Source organism: Hemitrygon akajei, chromosome 15 (assembly GCF_048418815.1).
Source record: "Hemitrygon akajei chromosome 15, sHemAka1.3, whole genome shotgun sequence".
Lineage (NCBI taxonomy): Eukaryota > Metazoa > Chordata > Chondrichthyes > Myliobatiformes > Dasyatidae > Hemitrygon > Hemitrygon akajei.
The window spans coordinates 52,073,358-52,096,624 of NC_133138.1; the positions used below are offsets into that span (position 1 = coordinate 52,073,358).

Genomic DNA, 23,267 nt, shown 5'->3' on the forward strand with positions numbered 1-23,267 from the left:
TTTTGTGTGTGTTTCTTGAACATAAATGTTCAGTTTGAACACTACAACAGATTTAAGATCTTAGACTGATTTAAATCTATCAAGAAGTACGAAACCAGATGCATTCCTTTTGATGGAGCCGCACTGTTAGGCAGAAAAATCAGAGAAAAGTAGCAATAAACAATGACAGCCAAGCACAGGACAACTTTGGTAATCCGTTGTTCAGAAATCCCACTGGTTTGGCATCTGGCAAACTGGGAGCTGATGCCCACACTCCCCTTAGTGCTCTGGGTCCAGGGTCCTCTGTGCTCGTCTCAACTTTCTGGGTTCACCTGAAAATTTATGATACCATTTTAACTTAGCCGATTCACTTGAAAATTTATTATCATGAAGCATAACATCAAATTAAAGGTGTGTTGGAGCATTAATTTTGAATAACATCCTGTAGTCTGAAAAGCCTGCCAGTTTAGTTACCCTAAAATCCTCATTATATTGCATTAATAATTTTGCAATTCTGCTGCATTGGATTATAATGTTTGTCTGATTTCTGAACTCTTGAAGTGTAAGATCAAGGAGACTTGAATCATTGCCCACTTAATATTGAAAATGAAAGGCTGACCATTATAAAATGTTCTCAGAAAACTGAGGACTCTTAAGATTCTGTCTGTTCAACATCAGTGGACTTTAATTCTTTTTAGATGAACAGAGCTTAAGTAGATATGCATAATATTGCAAGTCATATATCCAACAAATGTTTATATTCTTTTGAATAAATAGTTTTGAACACATTACTTTTGTACTATTTTTCTTTGACCAAGCATCCAGCTTACTCTTATATGTCAATAAAGCTCTGCCCAGTGACCCAAGAAACAAATTTCACAACCTCAAAAATATATAGGTTCAACCTTTCTAAATATTGCAAAATTGATGACTGGATTAAGATCATTTTGATTGCATCTTTTACATTCTGAAGTTTATTTGACCTCTTGAACAATCTCCTCATCATTTGCCACCAAAAGTTTGGAAGGTTCTTGAAAGTTTTGTCAGTTTAATCTTGTTCCTCAGCTAGCTTTTAGGCAGAGTTACCCATTTATTCTCATTTGTTTTTGCTTAGTTTCTACACCTGTGAATGTATTAACTGTTTAAATAAAATTTCCTTTGAATAGGCAGGAAGTATAATCCTGATCACGTACATTTTCATTTCCACTGGGTATGTTTTTGATTATCTTGGTCCCTTCAATCACTTGAAAATTGGATGATGGTGGTGAACAGCAAGCGAAGGGGTTTCTCCTTATTTATTCTATATTAATTCTTCACACTGGCAACATTTCTCTGAAGGTTACTGGAAGGATGCACTTTTTAATTTCAAGCCTGATTTAGTCAGCAGGCTTGGTGTGTGAGCATTTATCTAATAGCCATCATAAAATGATCATGGTCAGTGTTGTGTTTGAAAGAGGGAAATGTGAAGCTACTATTAATGTGCCAGATATATGAACATCAATAAATTGCACAATTAGGAGAAATTGCGTGTTTGGGAGCAATGGGTAGTCAGAGGCCAGAAAAAAGAATGAAAAGCAATCATACCTGATGAATTTGATTGAAGTTTTTGAAGAAGCGACTGAAGCAGTGCATGGGAATAAATTTGTTGAAATCTTTTAACTTTTGCTAAAGTTCTTCCGAATTGAGGGTAAGTTGATGAACTGATAAAGATACTAGGTGACTGGCAGGAGTCAGAGTGTGAATATTAGGCAATAACACCAGTTGTGACAAATGGTCCATAAAGGTTGTGGGACCTCAACTATTTACTAGTCACATGAATGATGGGATTGAAAGTCATGCATGTTTGTTTGCTGATGATACAAAGGTCTCATAAATAAGGTAGGTGAAACCATACAACAGGAAATGGGCAAAATTGTGGCTAAATGAATTTCACCGTCAACAATGTGAGGCCAATAACTTTGGACCTAAAGAACAGAATAGAGCACATTTATAAAAGTGTAAAGATAGAAATAGTGACTTGAGGATCCATGGACATAGATCAGTAACAGGTGAAGAAATAATTGAAGGTGAAAGGCTTTTTAATCTTAAGAACTGAATTGTAAAGGGAAAGTTTTAAGTTCATGGTTAATTTGGTTATCAGTTGTAAGTCTGAGACTAATGTTAGTTAACCAAAGCTATGTTTGTTTTAGCCATAGGAAATGCGTATGCCATATTGAGCAATCCAGAAAAGCGATATCAGTATGATCATCGTAGAGAGGAATCAACAACCATCCGCAGTCCTTATACTAACAATTCAAGCCATTATCAAGAATTTGAAGCTGATATAACACCTGAAGATGTATTCAACATGTTTTTTGGTGGAAGATTTCCAACAGGTTGGTATTATAATACAATCTTGCAGAAAGATCAGCGTGTTCATAATAGTATTGACTAATATAAATGCAAATTGTTTTATCCCTTGATAAAACTGTAAGCCAGGTTAAAACGTAGCAACTTTTTTTCAGATCCTTTCAAAATAACACGCCTCAGTCGGTTGTGCCATGACATTAGTTTATTGTCATACACAACAGGGTGCATTGAAATTCTTTGTTGGTATGACTCTCATGGTGTAAACAGTATACACAGTAATAATAACTACAATCACAAGTGCAAAATGGCAGAGTTGTGTTTGGTGAATGGTGCAATCTGAAGATATGCAAATAGAAATGTTAATGTGGCATTAATGGAATAACTGAAAGACATAGAACTGATAGACAAGAACACAGCAGCAATGTCAGGAAAATGGTATGAAATAGGTGGTTGATTTAGCAGTCTCATAAGTGGGGAAGAAGCTGTTTTTAAGTCTGGGTTTTCAAGTTTCTATATCTACTCCCTGAAAGTAGAAGAGAGAAAAGAGAAAGGCCAGGGTGACGGGCATTTTGACATTACTACTAGCCTCTGTGAAGCAATGCACCCTGAAGATGGACTGGCTAGAAGGAAGTGGCAATCCTATGATTGATTAGGAAGTGTTTACAGCTTTCTGCAGGTTCCAGTGCTCAGGAGGAGGACAGTTGCCATACCAGATTGAAATGCAACCCATCAGGATGCTTTCTATAGACCATCAGTAGAAGTCTCCACAGAATCCTTGTAGATGTGCCGAATCTTCTCAAGATGCCAACAAAAGTAAATACACTGATGCATTTTTGTAATTACTGCACCAGCTGCTGGTGATATGGGGAGCAGGTACAGTGAACAGAACAGTGGCTAAGCACACAATCCAGGAGAGCACCAGCGGGATTGAGAGTTCGCGTCCCAGTCTATGAATTTGAAATGTAGTAAGTCATTCTCGTGACGTGGCTGCTCAGTCTGGGGTACCTCTTTTCAGATGAGGTATAAACAACTACTAGTTTTGCTTGAAGTGGCTGTGAATTCTCTCAGGTATACTGATGAGAATTTATGACTCATTTAATAGCTGTAAAGCATTCTGAACAATATCATTTTGTTGTTTTTAGGGTTTTTCTGTGTACAAATTATTGATGTTGCTCCTACATTATAGAAGTGACTGGGAAGTACTTTAGGTTATCTTGAATTCTTGGAAGTTGCTTTGTAAATTGAAGTCATTAATTTGTTTAAACCAGCAAGTTTGGAAAGAAAACTAACCCAGGTAGTCTTCAGTGGAAGAAGTGAGGGAGAGGGTGATTCCTGCTTTGTTCAGGCAATCTTTGGTTTTAAGTGATTCAAATCCAAAGACAGTGTTTGGCCAAATGGGATTTACTCGTCCAGATTTGTAATGTCTGCACAGCATAAAGAAGCAAAAGTGAGAAATTACATTACAGTTAGCAAGGTAGACAGCAGGAAATATTTTTTAATGTTTTGTGAGGTGTTACATTTACCAAAATTCATAAGTGGTTTCTCTAGGGTTCCCTGTGTGACATCTTAATGACAACACTTTTTAAAAAGTATGATGATTAAATGCCTATCAGGAAGTTCTGATTCAGAGTTCAAGAGGGAGATTTTATTAAGTGCTGTGGATTCCTCTGCCTGCGTTCTGCCATGATTGAATACCTCAAGTACAAAGTACGTTTATTATCAAAGTATGTGTACGTTATACAACCTTGAGATTCGTCTCCTTACAGGCGGCTATGAAACGAAGAAACCCAAAAGAACCCATTTTTAAAAAAAGCAGAAAACTGTCACACTCCCAAAATGCAGAGAGGAATAAAAACAAACAAATCGTGTAAACAATAAAAATAAACATATAGCATTCAGAACAAAAGTGAGTACACAGACACAAAGCCCGGAGGAGACCACAGCCTCAGTTCAGCACAGAGCTGAGTAAACCTGTCTCAACCCTCTCCTCTTGTTCCAACACCCTGCCTATCAATCTGGCTGTTTAAATTGTCCAAAGCATCGGGTCATTCCTCACTCCAGGATCCAGGCTGTGTTGCTTCGAAACGCTCTGGGTCTGGACTCCACCCCCACATTTCAGCCCTTACTTGACCTTTCCAAATTGGCCTACCACTTTGATCTTGCATCTTTCCTCACTCTTTGTTTGGTGGATTGGCCTTTATACTACCTCATCTCTGCTTGCCCTGACTCTGTCTCGATTTCGGCTTGACTTTGCCACGAACCGACTCGCTTTGACCCTCAACTCTACCTCGCTTCTTGTCATCTGTCTGTTTGCGGTGTTCATTTACCAGAAATTTTACTGGAAAAAGTGTTATTATTATTTAGTTGTGTTCTTTGTTTTGTTTGCCACTGATTAGTTGTAGGGTTTCACCATCTTAAACTTGAATGTCTACTTGGCATTTGACCTGTTAAGATTGATTTTTTAAAAATTTCTTGTTTTGTGGCCTACTCTATTGCAGACTAATCAATGCCAGTAGAAAATAGCAATTACAAAGCAAAGTTCTGGTTCATTGGTTTGAAATACTTCTAACTTGCTACTAAAAGGCTGTTACAGCTGTTGTGTCATGGTTGCCTGTGAACACAGATACCAGAGGGAACAGGTCACTGTTCTATTCAGTTCCCTTGACTGTTTTCAGCAGATTTTATATACAGTGCCTATAAAAAGTTTTCATGTTTTATTGTTTTACAACATTATCACAGTGGATGTAATTTGGCTTTTTTGACACTGCTCAATAGAAAAAGAATCTTTTGTGTCAAAGTGAAAACAGATCTCTACAAAGTTATCTAAATTAATTACAAATATAAAACAAAATAATTGAAAGCATAAGCATTTACCCTCTTCAAGTCAGTAATTAGTAGATGTACCTTTGGCAGCAATTACAGCCTTAATTCTCTGTGGATCGGTCTCTGTCAGCTTTGCACATCTGGACGCAGCAATTTTCCACCATTCTTCTTTACAAAACTGCTCACGCTCTGTCAGATTGCTTGGGGATTATGAACAGCTCTTTCAAGTCCAGCCACAAATTCTCAATTGGATTGAGGTCTGGGCTCTGACTTGTCCACTCCAGTACATTAACTTTGTTGTTTTTAAGCCATTCCTGTGTAGCTTTGGCTTTATGTTTGGGGCTCATTGTCTTGCTGGAAAACAAATCTTTTCCCAAGTTGCAGTTCTCTTACAGACTGTATCAGGATTTCTCTGTATTTTGCTGCATTCATTTTACCCTCTACCTTCATAAGCCTTCTGGGACCTGCTGCAGTGAAGCATCCCCACAGCATGATGCAGCCACCACCATGTTTCACAGTAGGGATGGTGTGTTTTTAATGATGTGCAGTGTTTGGCTTACGCCAAACATGTGATTTAGGCTCATAACCAAACAGCTCAATTTTGGTTTCATCAGACCATAGAACCTTCTTCCAGCTGACTTCAGAGTCTCCTATGTGCTTCTGGAAAACTCCAACCAAAATTTCATGTGAGTTTGTTTAACAGTGGTTTTCTGTTTTGCCGCTCTCCCAGCACCCGGGCAACAGTAGTAGTATGTGCAGTCTCTCCCATGTCAGTCAGTGAAGCTTATAATTCCTCCAAAGTTATCATAGATCTCTTGGTGGCATCCCTCACTAGACCCCTTCTTGCACGGTCACTCAGGTTTTGAGGACAGCCTGTTCTAAGTGAATATACATCTGTGCCTTATTCTTTCCATTTCTTGAAGATTGACTCAACTGTACTCCAGCGATTTGGAAATGTTCTAGTGTCCTGACTTGTGCTTTTCAGTAACCTTTTTGCAAGTTGCTTGGAGTGTTCTTTTGTTTTTATTGTGTAACTTTTTTTCCAGGATACTGACTCACCAGCAGTTGGACTTTCCAGATACAGGTGTATTTTACTACAATCAATTAAAACTCCTTGACTGCACACAGGTAGAAGTAGATCTCCAGAAGTAGATCATGATTTAACCAATTGGTTGCACCAGTAATGGTTTGGTGTGTCATATTAAAGGGGGTGACTAATGTGTTTTATATTTGTAATTAATTTAGATCACTTTGTAGAGATCTATTTTCACTTTGACAGGAATGAGTTTTTTTGCTGATCATTGTCAAAAAAGCCAAATTTAATCCACTGTGATTAAATGTTGTAAAATAATAAAACATGAGAACTTTTCAAGGGGGATGAATACTTTTTACAGGCACCGTATGCACCTTTCTTGTGCCATAGCATTTTTGTTTTAAATAATTGAAGTCTTGTATTCTTAAATTGTACCATTTCATACCACATTGAAACTTTGATTTGAGCTTTAATGTGATATCATCCAAGGTGAATGGTAATTGTATAATATTCAAAGTAAGAATTAATCTATTTAGTGAAGGTTAGGTTGTATTTTTTTCTAATTTTTTTTGATCAATTATGTCTACATGGAGTTCAGTCTTATAAAATGCTGGAGCTTGGATTAAAGCATGAAGGACTATGTTCATCTAGCACAAGAATGCAGAATCAGAGAAACGTGCTTTGATTTCTTTCTATATTTAAATATATGAAAGAAAGAACATTTCTCACTTGTTACAACCAGTTAACAAGTATCATTTCTCATCATAAATCTACCAGATAGCATGGAACCAATTTATTGCAAGTACCACAAAGTTGTTCCTTTCAGATCCCTGAAATAAGTGAAGTTGCTTTTTAAATTAGTTCTATTGAGAAATATTTTAATGGGTGGGATGTCAACAAAAGTAAAAACAGGTGTTGCAATATGATCTCTCCAGCCTGCTGCTTCATTCAATGTTAATGAATAGATCTCAATTTTTTTTTTAACCAATTGATTTGTGTGTCGAAGATGGTGATTGGGGTAGAGATTCCCAGAAAATCATAATGTCTAGGGCGAAGAAACTTTTTACTTTATAAATGGTCTACTGTTTCTCAATGTTATCAAAACCAAGGAGTTGATTGTAGACTTCTGACAGGGGAAGTTGAGGAAACACAGATCATTATTCATGGAGGGGTCCATGGTAAAAGGCTGAGCAGCTTTAAGTTCCTGGGGTCAACATCATACATGATCTATCCTGGCCTCAATCACAAAGAAAGCATGTCAACAGCTCTATTACTTTTTGTAGTTTGAGAAGATATTGTATGTCAACAAAGATTTGCAAATTCCTATAGATGTATGGTGGACTAAGTGCATTCCAGCCTGGTATGGAGACTCCAGCATTCAAGGTCAAAAGCATCTATAAAGGTTTGTAGATTCTACTAACTCCATCATGGGCACAAACTTCCCCATCATCAAGAATATCTTCAAGTGGTGATGTCACAAAAAGGCTGCATCCATCAGTAAGGACCCTAACCATTCTGGAAATGCCGTCTTCTCATTACTGCAATCAAGGTGCAGGAGGCTTGAAGCAACACACTCAATTACTTAGGATTAGCTTCTTCCATTCCGCTGTCAGACTCTGATTGCTGATGAACACTACTTTGTTATTCCTTATTTCACAATTTATTTGTAATTTATAGTCATTTTGAAATTTGTATGTCCTGAACTATACCACTACAGCAAAACAACACCTTTCACAACATATGTCCTTGATAATAAACCTGATTCTGAAATTGTGTCCTTTTGTACTGGACCCTGTATCCAAGGAAAACAGTCTTTCAGTACCTAAGCTGTTTCACCTTGTAATTTTCAGTGAAATCGGCTGTCATCTTTTAAGCTTTCAGTATAGGCCCATCTTACTCATCAATATAAACTGGGGGGGGTAAAAAGAATAAGGGCCTAGAATTTATAGTTCCCCACATTAAAGTGTTACGCCCTTAAAATTACACATTTATTGCTAATATTTTCTACCTTTTAACCAGTCCCTATGTGCATTTTACCAAAAAACCCTTATTTCTGTGTGAATGGCATTTGAAAATTCGGCTATTTTGCATCCATTAGTTTCCGCCATCTCTGTCTTTGCCTTGATGTCGAATGTGATTTTTGCTTTCATGTTGCATCTGTCTGAGGATGTTTTGATTTTTCAAAGTTCTTTTAGCACTTACTGGATGTACTTAGCAGCTGATTTCAGGCTAACAGAATATTTCCCTTTACTCATTCCTTGGCTATGGTTGTCCTTGCAGTTCATTAGAACCATTTCAGAATCTAGGAAGTTATGGAAGAAAGTATATCCATATTCTCCAGCAAACAATACAGGAAAAATATAAACACAGTTTGTGGATTATAGATTTGGGACCTGTAGCTAGTGTCTATAGATTTTAAATACATATTGTAAAGCTATTTACACTTCATACAAATCTGCCTTAACTATTGGATCTTATTATCTGTTTGAAGTGGTTAATAGAAAATCCTATGGTGTGCTTTGATCAGGTAACATTCATGCCTACACAAATGGAGGGACAACGTACACCCATTTTTACCGTCGGCGCCGACATATGAATGAAAGGACAGAAGAGGAGGAACAGGAAAATAGAATCCAGGTCAGTTTTGTATTTCTAAGAAGATGTGATAGGTGAGATTGCATGGCATCAAGAATACAAGTGTCTTGTATGGTTAATACATCTTAGATGAATACCGTATCTTCCGATTGGGAGAGAAAACAATATATTCATTTTAAAGAATATGTTAAGTGCCTGTTATCACAAATTGCAGATCAAACTTCTGTTGATATCATATGCATTTAATCTGTTGTAAAGTATATTAACTACAATAGTAGGATTTGCCTTGATTTTGTTCTTGCTTATTGCTACTTGCAAAAGCAAAATTGACAGTCCTTTGTAGTAGATCTTTAGGGTTTTTGAATGCAGACAAATTGGCTAGTCAACACTTCCTTTTAAACAAAGGAGAATCATTGGCATGGTTATATGAAGGTCTTTACTCCAGGTGGCCCACAGTTAATTTATTTCTTTAAAGTATGAATCAAAAAATCTTTAACAATAGAGCAAATATGTTGAGAGTTTAGAGGCCAGAATCACAGTTAATAACCTCTCCTCCAAGTCTGAAGAGGAACATGGATTGGGAGAGGAGAGATCCTCTTGCCTTTATGGAATCAATGTTGTTGAAAGGACAAAGTGGGTTCTGCATATAAATAAGAGCAGATTTCACAGGTTATGATTTTGGAACCATGTGCAAATTGGCATAGGGCAAATGGAGTCATAGAACACTGCAGCACAGAAACCAGCCCCTTTGGCCCATGCCAGCCTAGTCTTCTGCCTAGTTCCATCTACCTGCAACTGGCCCATAGCTCTCCATACCTCTCTCATCATGTACCTATCCAACATTCTCTTAAATGTTACAGTTGAACTCACATCTCTCATTTCTGCTGCAGCTTATTCCACATTTGCATCAGCCTCTGAGTGATGAACTTTCCCCTCAAATTCCCCTTGATTATTTCACTTTATAATAAGATTTGAGAATTGAATGTCTGTGTGGTTCAAGGAGTGGTGTGGGGCTTTCCATTGGGATGTATTTGACTGCAATAGGGCCGGGATCACTGCCATGGTAAATCAACTATATAGTTCTATGAGTACAACAATAAAGTAAGTAGTCAAGTGGTGGGTAGTGGCAAGAGAGTTTAGATGAGGGGGAATATGAAGAATGGTACAGTACTATAGTGGTTAGCCCAGCTGCTTTACTACACCAGTGATCACCGATTGTGGTTCAAATCCCACTGCTATCAGTAAGGAGTTTGTATGTTCTCCCCATGTCCGCATGGGTTTCCTTTGGTTGCTGCGGTTTCCTCCCACATTCCAAGTATGTACAGTTGGGGTTAGTTAGTTGTGAGCAGGCTATGTTAGCACCAGAGGTGTGGCAAATACTGCAGGCTGCCCCTGCGCAATCCTCAGACTCTTTTGGTCATTGACGCAAAGCAACACAGTTCATTGTATGTTTTGAAGTATGTATTTTGATAAAGATAATCTTTTTATCTCTAATGGGGAAAAATGGGAACTATGAACCTACTAGATTGACATCTGTATAGGGGAACCTGGGAGAATCTGATACTAAGGAGCAGTTGTAGAGACGTGCAGTGTGGAAACACACCCTTCAGCCCACGAGGCAGTTATAAAGATAAAAACAAGAGCATCTGCAGATGCTGAAAATCTGAGCAACACACACAAAATGCTGGAGGAACTCAGCAGGCCAGGCAACATCTAGAAAAAGAGTACAGTTGACGTTTTGTGCGGAAACTCCTTGGCAGGATAAAGATTAGTCTTAGTTATCACATGTACTTCGAAATACAGTGTAAAATGCATTGTTTGCATCAAATCAGTTCAGTGAGGATTGTGCTGGACAGCCCACAGGTTTTGCCATGCTTGTGCCAACTAGTATGCCCACATCTCCCTAACCCTAATCCATATGTTTTTGGAATGTGGGAGGAAATCGAAGCAACTAGAGGAAACTTGCACAGCCATGGATAAATGTACAAGCTGACAGACAGCAGTGGGAATTGAACTCCAATCTTACAGCTGGCACTGTAATAGCATTACCCTAACTGCTACGCTACTGTGCTGCCGGCGCTTGAAAGCTTGGTAGGGTATAAGGTAATTAATGAGGCCAATGTCAGAAATCAAGATCCTTTCACAGTTGGGGTAAGAGGGTGGGTAGTTTGCGATCAGTCTGCCATTCATACCTGGCACTTGGTACATATTCTCAATGTTCTCAGCACCATCCTGACTAAAAACCAGCAATGGCTAACATGTAAATATATGGTACATAGCCTAGAAGTTTATAGTATTAATTCAAAAACAAATGGAAAAGTCAAGCTGTGACAATGAAAAGAAGTTAAGGATAATAAAACAAAGAAAGATTTAGGCAAAGGAAATGTAAAGCATAAGGGTAGTCAAGTGAAAATACAAAAGCACATTAAGAGAGCTTCCTTAGATAAGTAAAATCAGAAAATATTATCAAAAATTAATGTTTGTCTGTTAGTGAAAAATGGGGTATTATCCTGAGGCATAAAGAAGTAGCTGAGAAATGATAAAATGTCCTCTGCAAAGCTAAATCAAGGGAACACTATAGATCTGGAATAATAGATAATCACAAATAAGCTAAGTTTTTTGAAAAGCTGGTAATGAATTAATGGAACAAATGCTCAGGTTCTTTGGAGTTAGAACCTTGGGTTTTTAAGGTGTCTCTGAAGATGGTGTATAGAATTGGTTGTTGCCTTCCAATATTTTCAGTAGATTTGAAAATTATCCACGTATTTGAAAATAGCAGATGTAAGTCCACTCTTTAGGAGGGAAATGAGGAACTTTGGACTTGTTAGAATGACATCAGTATTATAGAATGTGCTGGAACTTTAATGAGGAAATAGGAAAGATGCGGTTGCAGAATAATGATGGGAATGGGCAAAACGATGTTTGACATCTGTTTTTTTTCAGGTTGTAAATAGCTGCTGTAAATGAGTCCAAGTGTAGTGAGAGAGAGCAAATGGGGGGAATGGGACTGATGGGAAATTTGTTGGGTTGTAGTTAGTGAGGGGGAGGGGGATTTTCCTAGGCCACAGTGTGGTATCAGCTGACAATTTGGGCGGTGCAATTGAATTTAATCTTGACAGGTGTGAAGTGAGGACATGATATTACAGGTGCTGGAAATCTGGGGCATGCACAAAGTAACTGGAGGAACTCAGCAGGTCAGGTAGTATATATGGAGGGAAATGGGCAGTGAGTGTTTCAGGTCATGACCATCATCAGGATGGGAAGCAGCAAGGAGGGGGATTGTCAGTGTAAAAAAAGTTGAGGTGGGAGAAGGTGGAGTAAGGACCAGTGAGTCCTGGGTGGATGCAGGTGACGGGGTAATGGGCAGATGAGGGAGGGTCAAGAGTGGGAATGATGTCAGGAGTTGGAACATAACTGGTGGAAGCGATAAAGGGATGAAGAAGATAGAATCTGATAGGAGAGGACAGTGCTCCATGGAATGGAGGGGAATCGGTGGTTGGAATCTGTGGTGATGGGCAGTTAGAAAGGTGGGGAGTGGGAAAGACGGTGAATTGGGGGCAGTGGTATCAGGAGAAAATGATACATTTGGGAAGGTCAAATATGGGGAGAATATGCAGAGTGAATGGTAGAGCTCAAGGGAGCATTGATTGAAAAAAGGGACCTTTGAGTATAAGACCACAGACCCTGAGAGTGACAGTATAAGTAGGTAAATGAGGAATATGGCTTCAGTGGCCATAATGAAGAAGGTCCTCTTCAATTTTTAAAAAACATTTGTAAGGCCACACTTTGATTATTGTGTGCAGTTCTGGTCACCACATTGTAGAAAATATATGATTGTGTTGGAGAGAATGCAGGGGAAATTCATCAGATTGCCTGGATTGGAGCTTTTCAGCTGTAAGGATAGACTGCTTAGGCTGCATTTGTTTACCCTGGAGCACAGGGGTGACTTGAAAGAGGTATACAAAATTATGAGGTGGGAGTAAATTAGGTAGATAGTAAGAATCCCTTGGTTTGTGTGTCTTAAATAAGAGGGTACAGCTATAAGACCATAAGACTTAAGTGTAGAGTTAAGCCATTAGGCCCATCGAGTTTGCTCTAACATTACATCGTAGCTGATCCATTTTCCCACTCAGCCCCAATCTCCTGCCTTCCCCCTGCATCCCTTCATACCCTGACTAATTTAGAATCTTATCAACCTCTGCCTTAAATATACCAAATGGCTTGGCCTCTGCAGCCACCTGTGTCAACGAATTCCATAGATTCACCACTCTCTGGCTGAAGAAATTCCTCTTCATCTCTGTTCTAAAAGGACACCCCTCTATTCTGAGGCAGTGTCCCTGGTCTTAAACTACCCCACCAAAGGAAACATCCTTTTCATATCCACTCCATTGAAGCCTTTCAACATGCGATAGGTTTCCCTCACTCTTCTGAATTCCAGTGAGTAGAGGCCCAGAGCCATCAAACGCTCCTCATATGGCAAGCCTTTCAATCCCACAATCAATTTCATGAACCTCCTTTGAATCCTAATCCAGTGTCTGCACATTGTTTCTTAGACAGGGATGAGGAGTCTGAAGAGTAGTGAATTGAGGGGGAATAGTTGAATTGACTTTATTTCTTACATCCTTCACATACATGAGAAGTAAAAATCTTTACATCTTTGTCTAAATGTGCAATCATAGTAATTATAATAATTTATTATTTATTATTATCATTGTGACAGAATACACTCAAATCAGTGTGAGTTAATCAGTCTGATGGCCTGGTAGAAGAAGCTGTCCTGGAGCCTGTTGGTCCTGGCTGAGGTACCATTTCCAGAATGGTATCAGCTGGAATAGATTGTGGTTGGGGTGATTCGGGTCCCCAATGATCCTACGGGCCCTTTTTACACACCTGCCTTTGAAAATGTCCTGAATCATGGGAAGTTCACAACTACAGATGAACTGGGTAATCTGCATGACTCTCTGCAGAATCCTGCAATTAAGGGAGGTACAGTTCCCATACCACTCAATTGTGCTCCTGTAGAAAGTTCTTAGGATTTGGGGGGCCATACCAAGCTCCCTCAACCGTCTGAGGTGAAAGAGGTGCTGTTGTGCCTTTTTCACTACACAGCTGGTGTGTACAGACCACGTGAGGTCCTCAGTGATGTGGATACTGAGAAACTTAAAGCTGTTTACCCTCTCAACCCCAGATCCATTGATGTCAATAGGGGTTAGCCTGTCTCCATTCCTCCTGTAATTCACAACCAGCTCCTTTGTTTTTGCAACATTGAAGGAGAGGTTGTTTTCTTGACACCACTGTGTCAGAGAGATAACTTCTTCCCTGTAGGCCTCCTCGTTATTGTTTGAGATAAGGCCAATCAATGTAGTGTCGTTGGCAAATTTAATTAATAGATTAGTGCTAATTTTTGAAAAGCAATTGGAATCTGGACTGTACTGCTTGAGGTGATGTTGAAGGCATCTAAATGAGACTTGATTCATAGAAGGCTACAGACCAAATGTGGGCAAATGGGACTAGTATACATAAGTACAATTGTCAGCAGGGATCTTGTGGTCCAAAAGGCCTATTTCTGTGACTCTAAATCAGCATAGATAAAATGTGTCAGAAAATCAGAAACAAAATATAATGCAGAAATCGCAAGTGATTAAGAAGGCAGACAACATATAAGCCTCTGGCTTGGGGATATGATTATAGCACAGTGGCATAGTGGTTAGCAAAATGCTTTGCAGTGCCAGCTGTAAGACTGAGGTTCAATCCTGCTGCTGTCTGTAAGGAGTTTGTGATCTCCCTGTGACCATGTGGGTTTCCTCCCACATTGCAAAGGCACGTGAGTTAAAGTTAGTACGTTGGTGCCAGAAGCATGGCAGTACTTCCAGGAAATCTCAGACTGTGTTAGTTGTTTGTTCAAACAGTGTAATTTAGAGTACTGTATGTTTTGATGTTTCGATGTGCATGTGACGAATACAGCTAATCTTTACATGAGTAGAGGTGTTTTCCACTAGTGGTATTGAGTCTGGGTAGAAGGTTGATGTCACCTTTTCTTGGAGGAGAATAAAAGAGGAAATTCAGTGAAGATTAATTCCAGGAATGATGGGTTTGTCACATGAAAAAATAAACAGATCAGACCTTCACACTCAAGTTAAGAAGACTGAGTTACACTGGTTGAAATGCATACTGTGGACAGAGATGCAGAATTCGTCTTTCCTCTAGCTGTGCTGTTTAAACTTAGGGGTCACAGACTCAGAATAATGGGTTGGTCATTCAGAATTAAGGCAAAGAGAAATGCCTCCATGTATCAAGTGGCAAATCTGTGGAATTCACTACAGAATGGGACTGTGAAGGCTTAGTCTCTGAGTTTATTCAAGGCAAACATCAATAGGTTTTTAAAATTAAGGGAATTGAGGAAAGTGGTAAAGATTAAGGGTAAAGATCAGCCATGGCCTATTGAACAGCAGAAAGATCGGGCTGAATGGCCTCTTCTTTCTGTTTCTTATGTTTTTATAAGTAAAGAAGTTGGTTGCCAAGAAACATTAAAGCAAAGTTGAGGAATAAATTGGTATCCATTATGATTTAAGTGGATAAGAGCCATTTTATCTAACCATTTAACCATTTTCTGCTTTAACATTTTGCAGGGCACTTATTCAGCATTCGTGCAGCTATTACCAATCTTTATTTTAGTTCTGGTGTCGCTTGTGGCCCAGTTGATGGTGACCAATCCTCCTTATAGTCTTCAATACAAACCGTAAGTTTGTTTGTGAAATTAATTTATGCAAGGTGTTCTTCATTCATCTTTAATATTTTTGTATTTTATTGGAAAAAACTTGAAAATAAATAAAGTTAACTAAAATAGAAACACTAAAGAGACAGCACATTGTTTAAATTTTGCAAAATAATTCAATATGTCTCATTTATTTATTTTGTCTAATGACTGCTCTTGATTGTTTGAGCTGTCTTAACAGGTTCTGTAAATTGTACTTTTTGAGTGGCAGAGAGAAAATGACAATCATGGTATCCAGGGCTGGATGTAGTCTACATAGTGTTTGCCTGTTTAAATTCTTTTTAAAAGTTTTTAAATGTTTCTGGTCATCAAAAATATTTTAACAATAGATTAAATGAGTTTCATGAAAGTTAATTAGTTAAAAACCATTAAAATGAAGTAAAAGAACTAAAGCACTTTCTTTTTTGGACCCTTCTCCCCACAAGCTTAGTGACACTGAGGGATTGAGTGCTAATTGCTTCTGCACCATTTCCTCATGGAGTCACTGCAGTTTTGACATCTGACTTTCAGGACATTTTAGTTATTTTGACCATGCTCAGGCATAATTTGAGAGTTTCAGCTGAAATGTGAATGGAATGAAGCTAACAATCGGCAAAATACAGCTCAAGGTATGCTTTTTGTAGCTGTGCAACCACAAGGTGGCAGAGTTACATTTTAAATAATGTAACTCTTATTACATTGAGTAATAATGCAATAGAAGTTACAAATACCTGCTTTTAAGAAGTTGCATACTGACTGAATATTAAGAAGTTTCATCAGCATTCAGACTTTTAAATAAATGTAGTTTTTGGTCAAAAATTTGTAATGAATAAATAAACAAACAAACAAACGTGCAAACAAACCTATTCCTGACTCGTAAAGCTACAATGAAGACATTAAATGCCAATGTTACAAAAAATCTCAACAGGAAATTTCACAAAACTGGATAATCAGAAAATATGCAAATACTGTACTTTTCTATTCATTTTTGTAGTTAAAAACCTTGAATACTTTAATGAATGTAACAGTTGAGTTTTTATTTTCTGCTGAGCTCTACATGCAAGCTAGCTGAATATTGTATTCCAATTACAGGTCATTGGGCCACATTTTGTCGAGAGAAACAGAACACTTAAGAGTAACATATTTTGTCAACAAAGGCTTTGAGAAGGAGTACAGAGGCAAAGCACTACAAAATGTGGAAACTAGTGTCGAGAATGACTACATTGATTATCTGCAAAAGAGCTGCTGGAAAGAAAAACAGCAAAGTAAGTATGTGCTTAAAGTCTCTGTTTTACTAATTAAATAAATCTTAAATATATATTGTGAAGGATTATAGGATTTTGTATAATCCTAAAATTGTCATACCATTGAAAATAGGATCACTTGGCCAACCAGTTGGATTCATGTGCTCAGCTGTAAGAACATGGGGGATAATATTTTGTGGATAAAGGCCTCAGTGTAATTTTCAATTTAAGTTAGTGTTTTCCACAATCATACCTTCAGACGAACTGCATGTGTATTATTGGGGCCAACCATATGGGGGAGCTCAGTGACCATCAGGAGAACTGTAGGTCCACAAATATCTGGTTTCATGATTTGTTGTAACTAATTAGTAATGGCATCAATTGTGATGCTCTTCAGTGCAGTAGGATTCTATTGTCTTTTAATTGCCAATCATTGACAAATACTTATCATGCAGAAATATGCAATATGATCTATTTGCATCAGTTGAGTTTGTTTGTGCACGGATTGTTGCAGGGTTGCATCGTGAATTTGGTTGCATCGAGCTCTTAGAAGGAACTATAAAACATGCGCTTCTCGGAAACTAATTTCCATTACGTGGTATTCCATTTTTTTCCCCCTCTGCCTGGAAAGTGTAAGCAAATGAATTTTGGGTGTATTTAAGGGAGAGATAGATAGGTTTTTGATTAGCCAGGGCATCAAAGGGTGTGGGAGATGGCAGTGGCGTGGAGATGACTAGAAGAATTGGGTCAGCCCATGATTGAATGATGGAGCAGACTCGATGGGCTGAATGGCCGACTTCTGCTCCAATATCTTATGATCTTATATTCTTATGATATATAAGTATTTGGATAGATAAGGCGTGATGCAATATGGCTTTGTGCATGGTAACTCATGTCTACTGAACCTTAAAGTCTTTTCAGGAGGTTGCCAGGACAGTTGATGAAGGAAATGCAGAGGATGTTGTCTACATGGACTTTAGCGAGACCTTTGAAAGAAGTCTTGCGTGGGAGGCAGGTCCAGCAGGTTCAGTCACTTGGCATTCTGGATGAATTAGTAAAGTGCATTGAATATAGGCTTAGCGGGAGAAGCCAGAGAGAGGTAGTAGATGATTGCCTCTCTGACTAGAGGCCATTGACTAGTGGTGTGCTAGCTCTGTTGTTATTTGTCATCTATATTAATGATTTGGATGATAATGTGGTATAATGAATCAACAGATTTACAAGTAACACCAAGATTGTGGATGTACTGGATAGTGATGAAGGCAATTAAAGCTTGCAGTGGATTCTAGACCAGCTGAAGAAAGGGGCTGAAAAATGGCAGATGAAATTTAATGCAGATAAATGTGAGGTGTTACACTTTGGGAGGACAAACCAGGATAGGACTTACATAGCGATTGGTAGGACTCTGAGGTGTGTGGAAGCACATGATCTGGAAATACAGATCCATAATTCAATGAAAGTGGCATCAAGGATTTCCTTACTTGAGGAGAAAAGGGGTTGTCCATTCTTTGGAATGTGGGGGAGTTGTTACCATGAGCCTGAACAATTGCACAAAAGCAAAAACACAGGACTTCACATCCTTCTTCACGATCGCAAATGTCCATAAATACATTAATCACAATAAGACCACAATTTCATTGCATAACCAATCAATAATTAACCATTTTCCAGGAGCCAACACTCTTCCCCATCCTGTAGACTGAATTCTTCCACTGAGCCAGCGCCACCACAAACAAGCACTTTTTAAAACACCACACCCATCAGTTGGGTCACCTGAGGTTGAATTTGATGGTAACATTCTGGATTAATTTGAAATGTTCATCCTATTAAAGGTGTGTTGGAGGTCTGTTGGGAACATCATAAGAAGAATGTTTTTGGTTTTGAGTGGCTGGTTTCTTATCACACTAGGAACATGGGTTTGTTGGATTATGCAATATGTCCCACTGTAGCTTTCTCCGTAACTCCATCTTGGTTTTGTCCAATGACTTTAGTTGATTTTAGATTACACGGCTTAATATAGTCTAAGGATTCTGTTATGCCTGAGAATCTGTTGGTTCAGCAATATATTAATTAAAATTATTATATGTTAACCATTTTTATAGGTGGATCAAAAAATAATTTAACTGGGAATGTTGGTGTGGCTGTTTTGGGGACGATAAAGAAACAACTTTTTGACCCTTTATCAGTATATATGCAGAATTGGTTGCTATCATTTTAGTGGGTGGAGGATATTTGTCCTTACCAAGTTGTAATTTGTTAAGCTTCTTTTTCAGTTTTGCTGAAAACAGGTCATTCCAGCAGTAGGTCAGAATCATCAAATATTATTTCATATCCAGAGTACTGGTTTATGCATTTGCTTCTTATGGGTCCCTGAATGTAGAGATGGTCAGGGGAATGAGTGGGATGATTGTTTAGCTAACAAAGCTGTTAACAATTTAACAGTAGATATAGACCTTCCACTTAGCAAAAATTAGAAAGTTTTGGCAAGACTTGTTGGATAATGGGCATAAGGGGAGACACCTTTACAGAATACATAAAACTGCTGGGCTTATGAGAGAAGGGAATGAATTATAGTGACAAGATTTAGAATTGGGCATATGATGCTTAATTGCTTCTTTTTGGAAAGCATTATGGGTTGTGTAGGTGTTGTCATTATGAAACGGTTGAATGCATACTATTACAGTGTGAAGCATACAAGGTTGAAAGAAATCAAATGCAGGCTTCATTCCTGACGAAAGGTCTTGGCCCGAAACATCGACAGTGCTTCTCCCTATAGATGCTGCCTGGCCTGCTGTGTTCCACCAGCATTTTGTGTGTTCCAGGCTTCATTACTATCTTGGGGGGGGGGGGGGGGGTGATAGTTTTCATGTAAAAAAAAATGAGAGTGACCTTAATTCACAGTATTGTCTTTCATTATTTACAATCTATAGGGCCTTTTGGGGTAATTTAGCTTTCATTTGAAAAAAGAAGTAGAAGGGATTTTAATTTCCAATTCTCTACACCACACTCCAGTCCAGTTGATAGTGATAATGCACCTTCAAATTGGACTCAAGGTACCCTCCCTGAAACTGAAAGCAACAACAAGCAGGACTCTTCAAAGAATGCCACTGTCCTGGAGTGTGCAAGTACAAACTAAAGGGTCCATGCTGTGCTTTGGCCTGGCATGTGCACCGAATAAGCGTAATGTCAGCGATGCCAGACAGGGTAATGAGATTTATGGGGCTACTGGGGGGGGTGGGGGGGGGGAAGGAATAAGAAATTACTTGTGGCAGACCTGCTCAGTTTCAATGATTCTACGACTGTTATTAGCAAAATCAGATTGTTCTGATGTGACCTTGGGCTCAAGCACAGCTTCTAATTCATGCCAAAATATATTTCTATATTTGAGTGTATTGATGATACTTTCCAGCAAATCATATTTCTATTCCTCCGTAAAAAATTTTGGTCATGTTTGGATTGTTCTTTGTCTATGTATGCAATAAGTACTATTCATTTGAATAAAGATTTTTTTTGGTTTACAGAAACTGATCTGCTGAATTTGGCAACATTGTACAGGGACGAACGTCTGAAGCAGAAGGCTGAATCTATTAAGGCAGAGAATTGTGAAAAGCTGACCAAGCTTATTGAACTTCAGAGGAAAGGGTGACCGCAGTTCCAGATTCACATAATACTGCATTAAAATTAGCAAAGTTCCAAAATCATTGCATCATGTTCCAGAGCTAAACATACTAGTTTCCTAAACTTGAATGCATTTTGCAAAGTATTATCAATCATAGTTTTGAAGGAGAAGCCATAACATAGTATTGTTGCTAAGTTACATTAAGGTTTGGTAGCTACAGTCTTAAATGAAGATATACTATAAACAGAACTGATGGAAGGATAGCGACTTGAAATAGTGACTGTTTCTCTGTAGATGCTACCTAACCTCTGAGCATGTCCATCAATATCCTTTAATATTTATTGTTCCGTCATCCATCATAGTTTTTGTTTTTAGCAGAATTTTATTGTTCTGGTAAATTATATTCATCACCTTGCAGTAAATCTGGATATTTTTAAATAATGCATCTAGTTCTGTGCCTGCACCTTCAGTTGTAAAATGTCATTGGATCAGCACTTGAAATGCTTTAGGATCCATGACAAAGGGCTTATAGCTGAAAAGATGGATTAACCTAAATAGTTCACTTTTGGGGTGGTGGGGACTTACTTCGTGATCAAATCACTACCCAACGCTTTACACTACCCGCATAAATTAATAACTTGTGAATTCTTGGTATTTTCTTTGCTGAAACCATTGTCATATTAAGCATTTTATTTATCATTATAAACATGTTGAAATGTATTGTCTGAAATTTTATCATGTATTTTGCACATCTGTTTTTTTTTGAGGTTGCATGGATGTACTGTGAAACTCTTCAAGTTAGAGCTGAACTGATGATTGCTGAACCAATAGTTCTCGCAATTCTTTGCCTGCGTATTTCAGAAGCACTGTTGATACAGTGCAATTGTTTTATACTTCTGAATAAGATGTGCGTTAAGTAGAATTTCTGAATAATTGAGGATTTTGAAGAACTTTACTCATTTTAAACAAAATTATTGAAGCTAGTTTTTAAAATCCAGGAGAATTTATTTGCACAAAACAATGAGGTAGAAAATAACTTTTTCCACATATGGTATCTTGTAAATGTGGCTTCAAGTATGTAACTAGTGAAGGAATTGTGCATATTGGTGTTTATTTAATGTACATATTTATTAAAACAAATCCACAATTTATAATATTGCATGTAACAATATTTAAAATTTACATAATGTATTGAAAAATGTTTTTATTTGAATTACTATTGTATCTTGAAGGCCAAGAAGGCCAAGTATCTTGAAATCTGTATATCATCTTACAATTCTGAACCTTGAATTATGTTCAAATAAAATATTTTTTAAAGGTGATCATTGTCAATTTGCAGTTTTTAAAAATATAGTTGATCTAATGAAAGGTATTACAAAGATAAGTAGTAAACAAACCAGGTAATGTATAATAGGACTATATAAATACCAATCATCTACTAAAATTAAGTAGTTGGGAACGAGGCAATTTTTATAACAATGGAATCAATTCCATTCTCAAAGTATGTCAATGGTGCTGATTACTTCTAAAGTACCATACCAGTCAATTATTTATTAATTTATTCTTTATCAAATACCTTCAGCAAGTGCATCTTATTCAGTGTTTCCGCGCTTTGTAAAATCCACTGATTTTATCAGATTAAAGATTAAATCGCTATTTCCACTTTCAGCAACTACAAGAGGTAATCAGAATTGAAAATTAGGACTCTGCTGAATTATTGTTTTTAATGTCCTTTTAATTGGAGTTGGTATGGAAATCCTTGTTGCCTAAACACTTTTAAAAATTAGGGGAAATGAAATTCTAACCAAAGAAAATAAGTACTGAAAATCATTCTTTTTTGGATTGGTGCTTTAACTGAGTTTAAATTCCGAGATAAACTACTTTGCCTCATCATTCATTTCAGTCATTCAGCGATTGGTAGTCAGGCCTTCACTGTACCAATCCTAAATTCAGATTCTGTTCTAAAAAGTATTTCTCTAGTTCTATAAGTACTTTTTAAAACCTTCTGTTCCATGGTCTATGTATTTCTTGCTATCATTTTTAATAATTCCTTTGTAATTTACTAAAATTGGTTAGTATTTTATATATGCCAGATAAAGTTTGTGTTGATTGAAGTTCTGTATTTTCCATTAGTTTGACCCAAGAGCCGGTTGGGACAGAAAAGGAAAATTTCCTTTCATCTTATCTTGATGCTGCTGTGCCATCCATTTTGTGAAATGATCATTTGAAGAACATGGCCTTTAAATTTGTCTGTCCTTCAGAACGGTTCAATTCACTGACATAATGATAAAATTGTACAGTCTGAGATTTTCCAGCAAACTTCTGAACAAAATCATTTGGTTCTAATTTTGAAAGCTTTGACATATTCTTACTCATCTACATGCATCAGCGGGACAGAAATTGACAGCATTTGTAATTTAAAATGTATTTTTCCGACTGCTGTATTATGAGGTTAAGTTTGAAAATGTTTTTTTTGGCTTTGTACTGACACATTTACTTTTTTTCATATGACATCAAAGTCTAGCAACAACAATTATAGAAACAAAATTCTTCCAGGAACAGAATATTGAGGTTCTTGCATATCAAACTTTAAAGGTTGAAGGGCAAGATGATCTTACCATGTAGATCTTTGGCTCTATAAATTGAGAGATGGCATTGTGAAACAAATAAGTTATGCTAAGCCTTAATAAATTGTTAATCGGACCACAGCTGGAGCTTTATGTCCAATTTTGGCCACTGCACAAGATATCAAGTCCTAGGAGGAAAAAGGGAGTTATGGGAAGAGATTGGAGAGGCTGGGATTTTTCTTCAGTGCAGAAAAAGGTGAAGAATTTTAAGAAATAAGTTGAAATGGTAAATAATATAGTGGGC

At 37.7% G+C, this 23,267-nt stretch overlaps 1 protein-coding gene across 2 annotated transcripts in view; it reads left to right on the forward strand.

Moving 5' to 3' along the window:
- dnajc18 (DnaJ (Hsp40) homolog, subfamily C, member 18) overlaps positions 1-21,718 on the forward strand; it is a 42,690-nt gene extending 20,972 nt beyond the window's left edge. Inside the window, exons 4-8 of one of the 2 annotated variants that reach the window (XM_073067577.1) lie at positions 2,169-2,354; positions 8,712-8,821; positions 15,409-15,518; positions 16,626-16,802; positions 20,299-20,427. In XM_073067577.1, the coding sequence (XP_072923678.1) occupies positions 2,169-2,354; positions 8,712-8,821; positions 15,409-15,518; positions 16,626-16,802; positions 20,299-20,305 (590 nt within the window). In that variant the 3' untranslated portion in view covers positions 20,306-20,427. Of the gene's footprint in view, positions 1-2,168; positions 2,355-8,711; positions 8,822-15,408; positions 15,519-16,625; positions 16,803-20,298 lie in introns of both variants that reach the window. The other variant, XM_073067576.1, reaches the window with a different exon arrangement.
- Positions 21,719-23,267: the final 1,549 nt, after the last annotated feature.